Source organism: Alligator mississippiensis, chromosome 4 (assembly GCF_030867095.1).
Source record: "Alligator mississippiensis isolate rAllMis1 chromosome 4, rAllMis1, whole genome shotgun sequence".
Taxonomy (NCBI): Eukaryota; Metazoa; Chordata; order Crocodylia; family Alligatoridae; genus Alligator; species Alligator mississippiensis.
This window is the reverse complement of record NC_081827.1, coordinates 53405404-53418249: the sequence shown is the minus strand read 5'-3', so window position 1 is coordinate 53418249 and position 12846 is coordinate 53405404. Positions and strand designations below refer to the sequence as shown.

At 41.7% G+C, this 12846-nt stretch overlaps 1 protein-coding gene across 1 annotated transcript in view; it reads right to left on the bottom strand.

Annotated features, from left to right (window-relative positions):
* The window catches only part of DOCK4 (dedicator of cytokinesis 4), a 405154-nt gene that overhangs the window by 76007 nt on the left and 316301 nt on the right, over positions 1–12846 (bottom strand). The window contains exon 27 of the mRNA XM_019492471.2: positions 10667–10761. Coding sequence (XP_019348016.1) covers positions 10667–10761 — 95 coding nt within the window. The remainder of the gene's footprint in view (positions 1–10666; positions 10762–12846) is intronic.

Sequence of the window (12846 nt, the reverse complement as noted above, 5' to 3'; positions counted from 1 at the left end):
ATAGAGCAAAAAATTAATAAAAATAGATAAGCATAGATGTAAGAATAAAGTTAATGAAAATAGACATAGTGTTGTAAAATTAACCTGAAAAATTCACATACATGTTTTTTTCCCCAAGTTATGGAGACATCGTAGTATAATAAACATTTTGCCTGACCGGCTAACGTGCTATACATTTTGCTGTAAATTTTCCTTTTTATTGTCTGCCCATGAAAGAGATAAGACAACCATTTAGTACTAGTGAAAACTGTAATAATGAGAGCCTTAGAGAGACAGGCCCTTTCTTTAGTGTCCAAACATACACATGCAAATCTGTATCAACCATATGAAGAAGCCCTACATCAATGATTCTGGATTTACATTGTTAACAACAATAAATCACCTGCTGAGGTGATTTATTTTTACCATACTGACACCTATCCTGTTGAGATTAATTGTAGCAATCACATGCCTATTTTTTGGTCCTCTGTTGTTGTCAAGCAATGTAACTTTTGCTCACTGTAGGGTTGGTTTGGATGAGCAGGTGTCGCAAAGAAAAAGTGAAGCTTTTGAACTCTCCGGAGATTGAACGTATTCATGGTTTATCTGCATATATCCTGTCTGAATGAGTCAACGTGCAGCTGACCCCTGCTTTGCTTCTGTCACAACACATTTTGTAATGTTGTGCTACAGTGCTTATGTTTGTTTTCATGTTATTATACAATTTGAGATCTAACTACAAAAGAAATGAGAAAATGAAATTGAAATGCAGAAAACACACTGTATGCAAACAGAGCTTACACAGGGCCTGAATAAGAGAGGAAGTCCTAATAAAATACCTATTTTTAGGAGGCGGCACTTTCCATCTTCATAACATTGTATAAGATAACAAATAGTTCATCTTCCCTGCACGTCCAAGAGCAAAATATAATTGAGCACTTTTTTGTAGAGGGGAATCCCAAGGTCCAGTGAAGTGTCCAAGGTGACAGAGTAATTCAGTGTAAAAACTGACAATCTTGAGCAGAAACCCTGTGCTCTGACTTCCCCTCATAAAACCTAGAGGACAAAAAGGATTGAGCAGTAGGGCTGGCGAAGCTTTGGTCACTGATACGATTCAGTGGAGATTCAGCCCAATTCAGTGGCCAAATCTCTGAATCCGAATTGAATCAGGATACACATTAATCTCTCTGAATTGAATTGGAACCCTCCAAATCAATTCAGAGAGATTCAGAAAGATTTGATGATTCGGACATAGTTTTATGTTTTTTCTACATACCTCAACGTACCAGATGGCGTGTGAATGATAAGATGGTAGGGTGGACGGAGCGTCCCACAGGAGCGTGGGGGTGGTCCCCAGCGCGCTTGGCAGCAGACCCAGAAGTGGACCAGAAGTACTTCCGGTCCACTTCTGGGTCCACTGGGGAGTGCACAGGAGGCCCCCCGCACACCTCCCTGGCTCAGTGACTGGTGTCTCCTGGGCCTGGGGGGGAACCCGGGGTCCCCCTGCAGCTGATTGCTGAGCCTGGGGTGTGGGGGAGCCTCCAGTGCACTCAGTGGCAGACCCAGAAATGAACCGGAAGTACTTCCAATCCACTTCTGGGTTTGCCAAGCACACGGGCCTTCCCCCACGCTCCCGTGGAACGCTCCATCCACCCCACCATTGCAGCATTCACGAGCCATGCCTGGTACCTCAAGGTATGTACAAAAAACATTTAAAGCTGCGTCTATGGCTGAATCGCTGATTTCAGATTCGGATTCGCCCAAGTTGAATCAGGACAGTGATCCGAATCAAAAAACAAATCACTGTCCCCAGTTTGAGCCAAATCTGAATTCAAAGTGAATACGGCCCATTTTGCACACCCCTACTGAGCAGTCCCTCTTCTCCTGCATTTCCCTATTGACTACTGGCATTCATGCTTTTTGCTGGCTGCCACACCTGCAGCCTCATGCAGTAATATATTCAATAGTTGATATGCAGTTTTGTTTGTTAGAGTTGACAGAGTAGAATTTAACAGACTTAGGTTGCTGACAGATGATCACTTAAAGCAGGGATGGGCAACTATTTGGGCTGGAGGACCATTTAAGGAGTTTTGGTGAGCTATTACGGGCTGGGGGGGGGAGGGGATTGCTGACCTGGCCTGGCGTGGTGAAGGGGGAATTGATCCTATCTGGCCCTGGGCCCATCTGCCCTGCACCCACTGCTGGGGGTGCCAGGTGGAGCTGATGGGCAGGGTCTACATGGAGCCCAACCTGGGACCCCGTATGGGCAAGGTGCGCTTGGCCAGGAAGATGGGACGGGGCTGCGGGTGGGTTGGGAGTGGCATTGAGGAGTGAGATGGGCAGGTGGGGCCACAATCATGGAGTGGTTACAGTGTGGAGTTGGTGCCTGGGGCAGACCTGCAATCTGCTCCCCACACATCTTTGCAATGGGCACTGGTTCCACAGGCAGGGATGTGTAGATCATGACTCTGCCCTGGGCCTTGGCCCTACACTGTCACCACCCCAAGATCTCAGCTCTAGCCCCACCCAGCCACCCTGAATGCCACTCCGTGCCCACCCATGGCCCCATCCCATTCACCCAGCTGAGCGCACCCTGCCTGCAGTGGTCCTGGGCTCGTCTGCATGCAGACCCCCTCATCCACCTCCTCCATCTGGCACCTCTGGTGGTGGGTGCAGGGTAGATAGGTCGGGGTGCCTGGGCAGTGGGGCTGGGGCCGAGTCCAGTGGCAGTGGCAGAGACGCTGGCAATAGCAGCCAGGCAGAGTGATCTGCCGCTGTGGGAGCTGCTGTGAAGCCAAATCTAGCCACCATGACAGGCTGCATGTGCCGTGGCCTGGGCTGCCCTCCACACCTGGGCATGGCAGTAAGGGACCTCCCAAAGGCTGGATAGAATCTCTTGATAAGCCAGATATTTTGCCCAACCCTTTTAAAGGCATGATGGGATCTGATCTGCAATCCCAATAATCATGCCTCCTGACATGCTAAATGCTCATGGCAGGATGTGCCATTCTGGGATCAGGGATTAGATCCCAATTGTACCTTACTTTCCAATGCAGTGGGAGCCTGGAACTATGAGGCTAAGCTCCACTGTATGAGTGAATTGAAAGCCAGAAGTTCACAATCAACTAATTGTCAGCAGGGGCCAGGAACCAAACCAGGGTCTGGAACCAGCCCCAGTCTGATCCTCATGTCCAACCAGCAATTACTTCACTGTCAAAGCACCAGCTAAGGAGGAACACATAGTCTTCACATATCCCTAGGCAGCCCAAACCCAGAGGCCCAATGCATGGGGATAGTAAAAACTATGTGCTACACAGCTTGGCAGCACATGTGATTTTTACAGGTTCCAGAATATGGGGACATTGGGATCAGGGACAGGCTTCTTGTTTCCCAGGTCCTCAGGCAATTGGGGATGTCTGAAATTCATGCATGCAGCTCAGCTACACACACAGTTTTAAAGGTCTGGGGTGCACTAAGTACAACACTGGGGAGACATTCCCCAATATTGGGCTTGCTACACCCCCATCTTCCTTGGGCAGTCAGGCAAGGGATCTCGGTTCCAGTGACTGGTTCTGCCTCCAGTTCCTCTGGGTAGGGAACAGCTTTGTCCCAGACCCTGGGGATGCCCCACACAGCTGCTGAGCATTGGGATCTGTTATGGGCCAGCCTCAACGAGCCACATGTTCAGTTTAAGGTGCAATGCAAATGAGTCACAAAGTTGTTCTACATAATATGTGAAATATTTTGTGGCTCATTTATCATGTCTTAAATTGACTTGAACATGTGGACAGGTTACTATTGACAGTACAATTAACCTGCTAATCACATTTTCAATGTAGCACGTGTCAGGGGCCTTAGATGTACATGATTTGTCTCCAAAAATATGTACCTGGTTCCACCAAAATTACCTATTTTTTATAGACCCTTATCAGATTTAAAAATTCTGAATACATGCACTTTAATTTATGCATTGTTCAGTTCATAACTAATTAGGAAAGTCTGCTTCATTAACCAGCCCATAAACACCTCCTGCAATACTACCAAACCTTACCATTCAGCCGGTTACTGACTATCTGAGATGAACCTTTCAGCCTATTACTAGGCATCTGAGATGAAGAAAGAGCCCTGTTACATGTTACAATGTGAGCCACATGTAGATAGATCAGTATTAGTGCTAGCTCAAGTTTGGAGCAGTCACATTTCAAGACAGCAGGGGCATGGAGGACAGAAAAGTAAAAATTCACCCCTTCCCATTCTGGGCTTCCTCCCTGCCCTTTGGGACTCCCCCTTGCTGCCTCCCCCCACCTACTTGTAGTGACCTGTCTGTCTGTCCCAAGGGAGTAGACAGGGAAGAGTTAATCTGCCTGCCCAGCTGCTGCTGTTGGGCCGCTGAACCCTGCCTGCTACTGCCAAACAGACAGCATGGGCAGCTACAAGTAGACAGTGGCGGGGCAGAGGCAGTGAGCAGGGATTTGGGTGTGGTGGTGGGGATGCGGGGACGGGACAGTGGGCTTGATCTGGGTCAGCAGGGGAGGGGGGCAGGCGAGATGTTTCCACTAAACTGTAGCCTACAGTGGCTATACTAAGGTAGGGGTAATATGAGCTGGGTTGCACAGATCAGAGATAATCCTGCCCTGGAGTGGCATAATGAATGATTAAAACCAAGACGAGGTTGGATAGATCTGGCTGGGGTATTATGATCCCAGCACTCGTTCCTGCCTAGGGCAGGGGGTCGGACTTGATGATCTGTTCAGGTCCCTTCCAACCCTAGAAACTATGAAACCAGTTTCAGGTGTTGATGTGTGGATAATCTAGGTGCTAATCAAACTCTGTTAGTTTCAGTTCAATGATACAATTCCTAAACCTTCATATTTATGGCCCAATAACTTTGCTGCATCCTGCCTTATCTCTCCAGCTATTGCTCCATATCTGTCATTAATCTGCATAGTTCATCCAGTTTTCTAAGAGAATAAATTACACTGTCTCCCTTTTGCATGGAACAGCTTCTCTTTTCAGTTTGGAAGAAAACATGAAACGGTGCCTAAGCATCAAAGTTGGGAGAAGAAGCATGGGGTTGGGGGGAGGGGGAAGCCAGTTCTATGCAAGATTTTACTTTTACTTGTAAACCAGTTGTTTTATTAAATGGAGCATTATAAGAAGAAAAAATTATTAATGCAATCAAGCTTGGATAACTTATGTGAAATTTCAGGTTATAGAAATTCTTAAATCCAAAGTAATAAGGTTCTGAAAGATGGTTTTAAAACTGAATTGTATTCTACTCACAGCAAATAAAGAGTGTAACTACACCGTCATATCTACACCACACACATCTATTTCCTTCAGAACAACAGCTTTCTCCATACATCTCTGATTTGTCAGCAGATCCTTCATTTTCTTTAGTGAAAAAGTTTAAAATGCATTTTTCAGAAGACTTGGTACTATGAGGTCTTGAGGTAGCAGAATGGTGGCAATGCAACTATTGGTTTATGTGATAAATCAACAATACAACAACCATTACCAGGTTGTTGAGGAAAGGTGGGTCTGTAAACACAGCCTGTATGCATGTGCTATCATGGGACTGGATAAAAATAATTCAACAGACTACAGTGTGCAAACGTGAAGTCAAAACTTCGGAACCATGCTATTGTTTCTCTGTATGCCTGAACAAATACGACAGAATTATATACAGGATTTAAATAATTTCCAGGTCTATGTTTTTTCCTTACTGGAATCTAGACGCTATGCAGAATGGGAGTCATATAATAGCAATAAAATAACTAGATAGATAACAGATGGGCCACAAACTAATCCAATCCAACATTCACATGCCGAGCTGCCCCCAGTCACTGATTTTAAAATGGGAATAAACTTTTTTTAAAAGACCTCAAATAATGTAAATTTCCATCATTTCTTAGTGCCATCAGTGTTCAAAATACTATAGGCTGACAGTTATTTTACAAAAGGAATCTTGATAGCCAGCGCCACTATATTGTTCTAGACACTCATACAACTGGAGCTTGTTCAGAAAATCCTCAGCACCATGTTTTTCCACCAGAAAATGCAGACTCATCAAAATCAAAACATTCAGTAGGAACACAATGTTTTCAACAATATTCCACCAAAACCCAGGCAAGAAGAAAATCTGTCTGGTTTCCTTCCAGTGAAGCCAAGCACTTCCTCAGCAGGCCACTTGAATGCTCAGATGGAAATGGGAGGATTCTCAAGCCCTGGATCCCAGGGTTCCCATAGCTGTCAAAGCCTCTAGGTTTAGGGCAGCCCACAAGTCGGTCTGCTGAAGAGCTATGGTTATCAACGCTCCCAGAATACTCCGAGTTCCCTGGGACATGTCAAGGAACTGGTTTACTGCTGGGTCAGCTTGCAATATTGTTTTTCTGTCTTATTGTAGAACAAAAACTAAAATGGTCACATTCTTGGTATTTTTTTTTAGAAGAGAAAAGCGTGTTCCCGTTCTGCTTCTCTAAACCTCACTTTAAATTATTCTGCGAACATTCATGAGTACCCACTTCTACCCCCATTATTCTAGTATCTTCTATATAGCAATGCTCTCAAGTGTAGCTTCTGCTTCCCATATGTTCCTTTATAACACTGAAGCATGCAAATCCTAAAAATAGAAAACCTTCCATCATTTTAGAAAAAAAATAATATTCTGCCAGGACCATGCACGTATCTTTATAAACATAAAATCTGTGACATAAAACTAAGTAGAATGGTTTGAGAGATTTAATTGTGTAAGCCACACTTTTATATACTGCAAATTATGAAGAATTTCTGTGTTTTGTCAGGGGCTTAAACTATAGCACCACAGTCCATGTGAACTAGTAGAGGGATCCTGAGTGACCATAATGAAGAAATCAAAGCTAATTTGACATCTCCCTTTTTTCTGTGCGTTATATTTTCAGTGAGGAAAAAAGAATTAGAAAAAAATATGTCCAGAAGACATTACAGTATTTACCACATTAGGTCCAGAGGTAATCAAGAGGATTTTCTGATGAAAGTTAACATGTCCAGTTGCCAAATGAGGACTCTTCTATTTTAATAGAGATAAAAAAATCCCACCCTATCCTAAACCTTGTTCCATAGAACACCTGTTTAAATACAAATAACAATTCCAGATTTCTATTTTGTACGCTATCAAAACACTTGGGTTTCAAAATTTAGGTGATCTAGCATTTCTAATGTTCAGCAAACTGCTGAAATAATTCACAATGGTTAATACTATACAGACAAATGAGACATCTAAAATTACCTGTTCTTTTAAATGAAAGCTCTTTATACTTTAATTTAAAGCACAGTAGTAAGTTTAATGATTACATAAATATTATCCAAGTACAGGATGATAAACGTATCAAACTTTTCTCAGGGTGTAACAGAAACCTCACTTTGTTATCAAAAATAGCCTTCCCTGTTGATAATGAATCCTGATAGACTTGGAATTCAAGAAAGACCTGCTAAGTGTCCCAGAAAAGTGCCAATCAGCTAAATCATAGTAAAGACTATAGAACATAACCCTAGCCTAAGCATTATTTAAGTAAACAACACTATATTACTTGCGATTTTTGACAGGTGTTACAAACTTGCTAGATAGAAGCATCATTTATGGCAGAACTTCTGATCCCTCTGGGGAATTAGGCGATTTGAGAATCTTCCTGATACCAAGTCTTCAGTTGCAGTTTAGTTAGAAGACTTGTTTTGGCCACTCAGCTCCAGTTATCTCAGGCAGTAAGTTGACATTATAGCAAAGGACAGAAATGAAGACTATAGTTGATGATATAATAAAATATATCATCAACTATATGCATGATATAAAATGCAATATAAAAACACAATTTGTCATTTTTGATGGCAACGTTATTGCAAATGGTTTATTAATGTAAGAAATTATCTTGCTTTGGTGTGTGCATAAGTACTGGATCTTGACTTGCCCATTACAGATGTTATAAACTTAAGTATAAGATAGTACCAGACAGTATTTTTTTTAAGTTTTATTTCACTGAGTCAACTAGTAGCTACAGGTATGAGACAAGATACTTTTCCATATTTCCCTATTCTTACCACACAATACATCTGAAAAATATCAGCTTCCTCTATTTGTATGCTATATCTCTTCCTTTTTCTTCTTTGTGTGATTCAGGCTCTTAATGTTTGGAAGACTTCACTCATACTTCACTCACTCACACTCTCAGTGTTAAAAATTGAAGGTGTCACTCAGGAGTTTTCACTGAACGAGACTAGAAGATTAAGAGCCTGAGGTTTGCTTTTCTTTTGTCTCTTGTTGTCTCATACACAATGCAGAATTTCCTCTGGTATTTATAATACTTCTTGTCTTCACTAATTGCCTGATGGTTATAATCAAAGTCGGTATTTTCCCTCTCATATAGCTATTGGTTCCTCACATAAGCTATTACAGCTATTTTAATGCTTATCTCACTCGATGGATAGGCTAGATCAGCGGTTGTCAACCAGGGGTATGTGTACCCCCAGGGGTACTTAGGAAGGCCCTAGGGGGTATGCACAGGTGGGCCGGCATTGACTGCCACCACCCACCAGCCCATACCACCATCTCCCAGGAGCAGGGCCGGTGGGAGGGCAAGGGCAGTGGCGCCCCTCTGCAGGCCGCACAGGTGCTGCCCAGCTGGATAGATGGGGTAGGGGGGGGGAGTGGGGAAGCTTGCACCGTCGCCACCACCCACCACCCCACTGCCGCCACCCTGCATCCAACCGTGCTTCCCCCCACTCTCCTGCTCCAGTCCATGTACAGCCACCGGGGATACACCTATTAAAAAAGGTTGAAAACCCCTGGGCTGGATGCTTGATGGTAAGATAATAGTGTACTGAATACCCTTCCTGCAGAACCTGATGATATCACCTGTAACTGATCCAAACATCACCAGCTTGAGGAAGGAGTGTCAAGGTTATTCCTAAAGCTTAGTCTTGTACAGGATGGCTGTTGCCAAGCCATCTGCCGAACCAGCTGTTTCTGAAATACATAATGCTATATTTATTTGATTCCAAGATGAGGTTCCCCTGCCCCCATTTAGCATAAGGAAAACATAGCCTCATCTTAGAATCAAATACCAGTGTAGAGGCTGGTACTTGATGGGACAGGATGTGGAGGCATGGGGTGGTGCAGTATCTGGTGGGGAGATGCTCAGCAGGATGCCACATGGCAGTGAAGGAACTAGTAACAAGGCAAGTGGCAGCAAGGCAAATGGCAGTCGAGGAAGGTGGGGGCAGCCATCAGGGGGTCAAGTAGCAGGGGGAGCAAACATTGGAGGGGGGTGGGGGGTGGTGCAGGCTGCTTTCCCTACCACTTGCACTATCATAGAGATGATACAGCAGATGAGTTCAAGATGACCCTCAATAATTAGATTTTATACATGGAAATGATAACAAATTTATCATTTTCTATGTATAGAATCTAATTTTTGGATGGTCATATTAAATTCAAAGTTATCTTGGATTTGGGTAAATATGGTACTTTTTACATTATATTCTCATTTTAAGAGTTATTGCATGTTTTTCTTTTATATGTCTTAGTTTATTTTCCAGCTTGGACTACCCAGACATATGTTCTCCCTCGCAGTCTCATCTCCTGCATACCACGCACAGAAATAAATGATCACATCCATTCCTCATGTGTTAACACTTCTAACACTTCTCAGTAGAATTTATGCTCATCAAGACTAGCAGCATTAAATGAGGTGAGAAAAATAAATGAAGAAAAATGTTTCTCCACTAAATCACAAGAAAAACAAATGCCACCATGATCACACACACAAAATGATGGGACACCAAGTTGCTGAACTTAGCTCTAAGAGGCAGGGATTATTATGAATTTATACAACACCATAGGGCTATGACTCTTTGAGCCAAGAAACACTTTGACAAAAACAAGAATGATAATGGATTAATTCCTTTCAGGTGTCAACACTGGGGGCTGATTATGTTGTCTGGTTAATTTAAGTGAAATAAGGTTGGTGTTTGCTGTCAGGCGAGGTGTTGGAAGTCAGTGGACCCCTTCAGAAAAACTTACTCTGCTGGCTGCCTCCATAGAAGAAAGTACGGAAAAGGCAAAGATGTCTGTTCTGACTCAACAGTGTCAGACTGAGTATAATGGTAGAGCTGTGTAGGGAATTTTACATCGCTCCTGTGCTGTATCTGACTATTTAGACTGCAATTTGGGTGCTTTGCATAAGCATTAAATTCACTATTTTCTTTTTATGTTCCTGCAACAGCTGATTCTTTCTTGGGAGCTAACAGCTTTAAATCAGTATCAACCTTTAGATATTGTGACGAACTTTTGATTCAATGTGTCATTTACAACGCAGACAAAAAACCCTATTAATGATTGATAACTCTATTATTGTACACATCTTTATGTGGGTTCCATGTTATAGATGTCTAACAACTCATTTGCAACAAGACAACAAATACCAGTCACGTCAAAAATTTGTTATGGAATATAACTTCAGAAATTTTTTAATAATTATGCTGGATCACTATACAAGTATACCACAAAATACTTTGGGGCAGCCAAATATTGTAAACGAAATATTTTTAAAGATCTTTTTGCATCTTTTATTATACACATCACACAAGTATTCTCTTACCCATACACCTCAAATATTAATTATGCATATAGCATGACCATTTATAAAAATCTTACTTGTTAGCCACCAAACGCATCACTGTCCAGTCTTTTGGAAACATCTCTGGTCGTATCAGAATTCGAAATACAGTAAAAATCTGCAGCAGGAAATCCTAGGGGAAGAAGAAACAACAAACTAACTCCTTGCTTCTTTGAAAAAAGGGAAAAGAAGCGAGCTCAAGAAATATTTTAACAATGAGAAAACCAAATACTAAAAACAGCAGAACCAGAAATTTGTCTGACTTCCTCCCCAGAGTACTTTTTTTCCAGCTGATTTTTTTATTTGCTTCCCAAGAAAACTTCAAGATATGCTAACCACGGTTTTCCTTATAATGGGGGAAATTATTTAATGTGTTAGTTGAGCTACATTGACACACACAAGAGAGAAATGTCAAAGATACTTCTCGCTTCTCTGTATACGCTCAAACAAATGCACTTCCAAGAGCACTTTGCAAACCAAAAAAACCCCATTTTCTGAGTGCTATTAAGATCTGGATGCCTTCTTGATAATGTCCATTTTTCATTAAAATCAAGCACTCCTCCTAAAAGTGTTAATGTTACCTATAGTATATGCTGAGAAAAAAAGATAGACACACAGTTATAGAATCATGCATTCAATGGCCATTAAAAGTGATAGCTGTGACTGGGACTTTAAGTTCCAATCCTAGCTCTCTATGAATACCCTCTGCCTCATTTCCTCCATCTGTGTAAAGGTCTGCTTAGAGTATAAAAAAACTGTTGTTTAAGAGCTGAGTATTACCCTTTCCAGCATGATTCTACTCATTAAGATAACTGAACTAAAATTAAATAATTTACTTCTTGAAGAGCTGTTTAAATCTCCAGTTGTCTTTCCTGCCTGGGGCAGGGGGCCAGACCAGATGATCTTCTGAGGTCCCTTCCAGCCTCACAATCTATGAATCTTCTCTAGAAACAAAACTCCTAATAGAGTGAGCCCATTCTCACTCTGGTTAATGTTGTTGGTATTTTTCTTGTAAGCAAAATGAATGCCACATCATGAAAAATGTGAGTTGAGGGATTATAATTAACTGAACAGAATCAATGTATTATGTGACCTTGAAATGTTAGTATTTGAATTTGGCCATCACAACTGAATATATTTAGTTCCCAATATGGACTAGATGAAGATACAAGCTGGGAACTTCCCAGTAATTCTGAATCCACAAACATGTTTTCCAAACAAAAATTATATGTGGACACTGTACACTGCTGACATTGTTCACATCTCCATGAGACGCTATGACGATGTAGCATCGGTGGGCACGAACAGCGATGCAAACTCTACTGCACAGTAGCATGGGAAAAAACCCATGCAATGTTGGGACTGAACAGTAATGCCAGTTTAGTACTGAAGCAAGTACTAAATGACTGCACAGTAACAACTGCGCTGTTTGGCACATGTGTAGACGTATCCACTATTCCTTAAAACAGCACTACAAATGGGAGAATGCAGCAGCTAACGCTAGCATCCAACTTGCAAGCACTCACCAGCGTGGAAGCAGATTACACTGGTCAGACAACTTGCCAAAACCTTGTAGGGTTTACAGTATGACAGGTATAATCTCTGGCCAAAATAAATTCAATTCAGTTTGAACTTTGGGACTGAAATTTAAACATACAAAAATCAAAGGAATTATAGTATTTCAAGTAGTCTTCAAACAAGAACAAATTTAGATACCTTAATTAAAACCTGGAGAAGTGGCACCAGCATGAATAATTTTTTTCTAACACAAATAATTTTCATAGAAAAACCCAACAAAATGTTAAAAATGGTTTGACAAGCCAAATGACAAGTTACATTAAACACGCACACATACAAAAAATCAATTAAAAACCTCAAATGCTGGAGGAGTTAGAGATTTGCCATTATAATGTGAAGGTTGCTATAAAGAAAATTATAATTCAAAGCTAAAGAGTGAGAGAGGGCATTTGCAAGATACGTTTTAAAGACTTCAGATGAGTACACTAATCCAGGGGTTGCTGTTCTTTTTTAAAAATTATTCAATAATTGCATTTTGGGTACATATATTATCCCACATATCCAATACATTTCTATGGGAAAATGAACTTATATGTTTAGTCACTGGTTAAATATTGGTGTTTTTGCTACCTGATAATTGGTATAAATTTGCTAGTATCCCTGAATATGCCAGCACTATTGTTCACCAATGCTAAGGGGT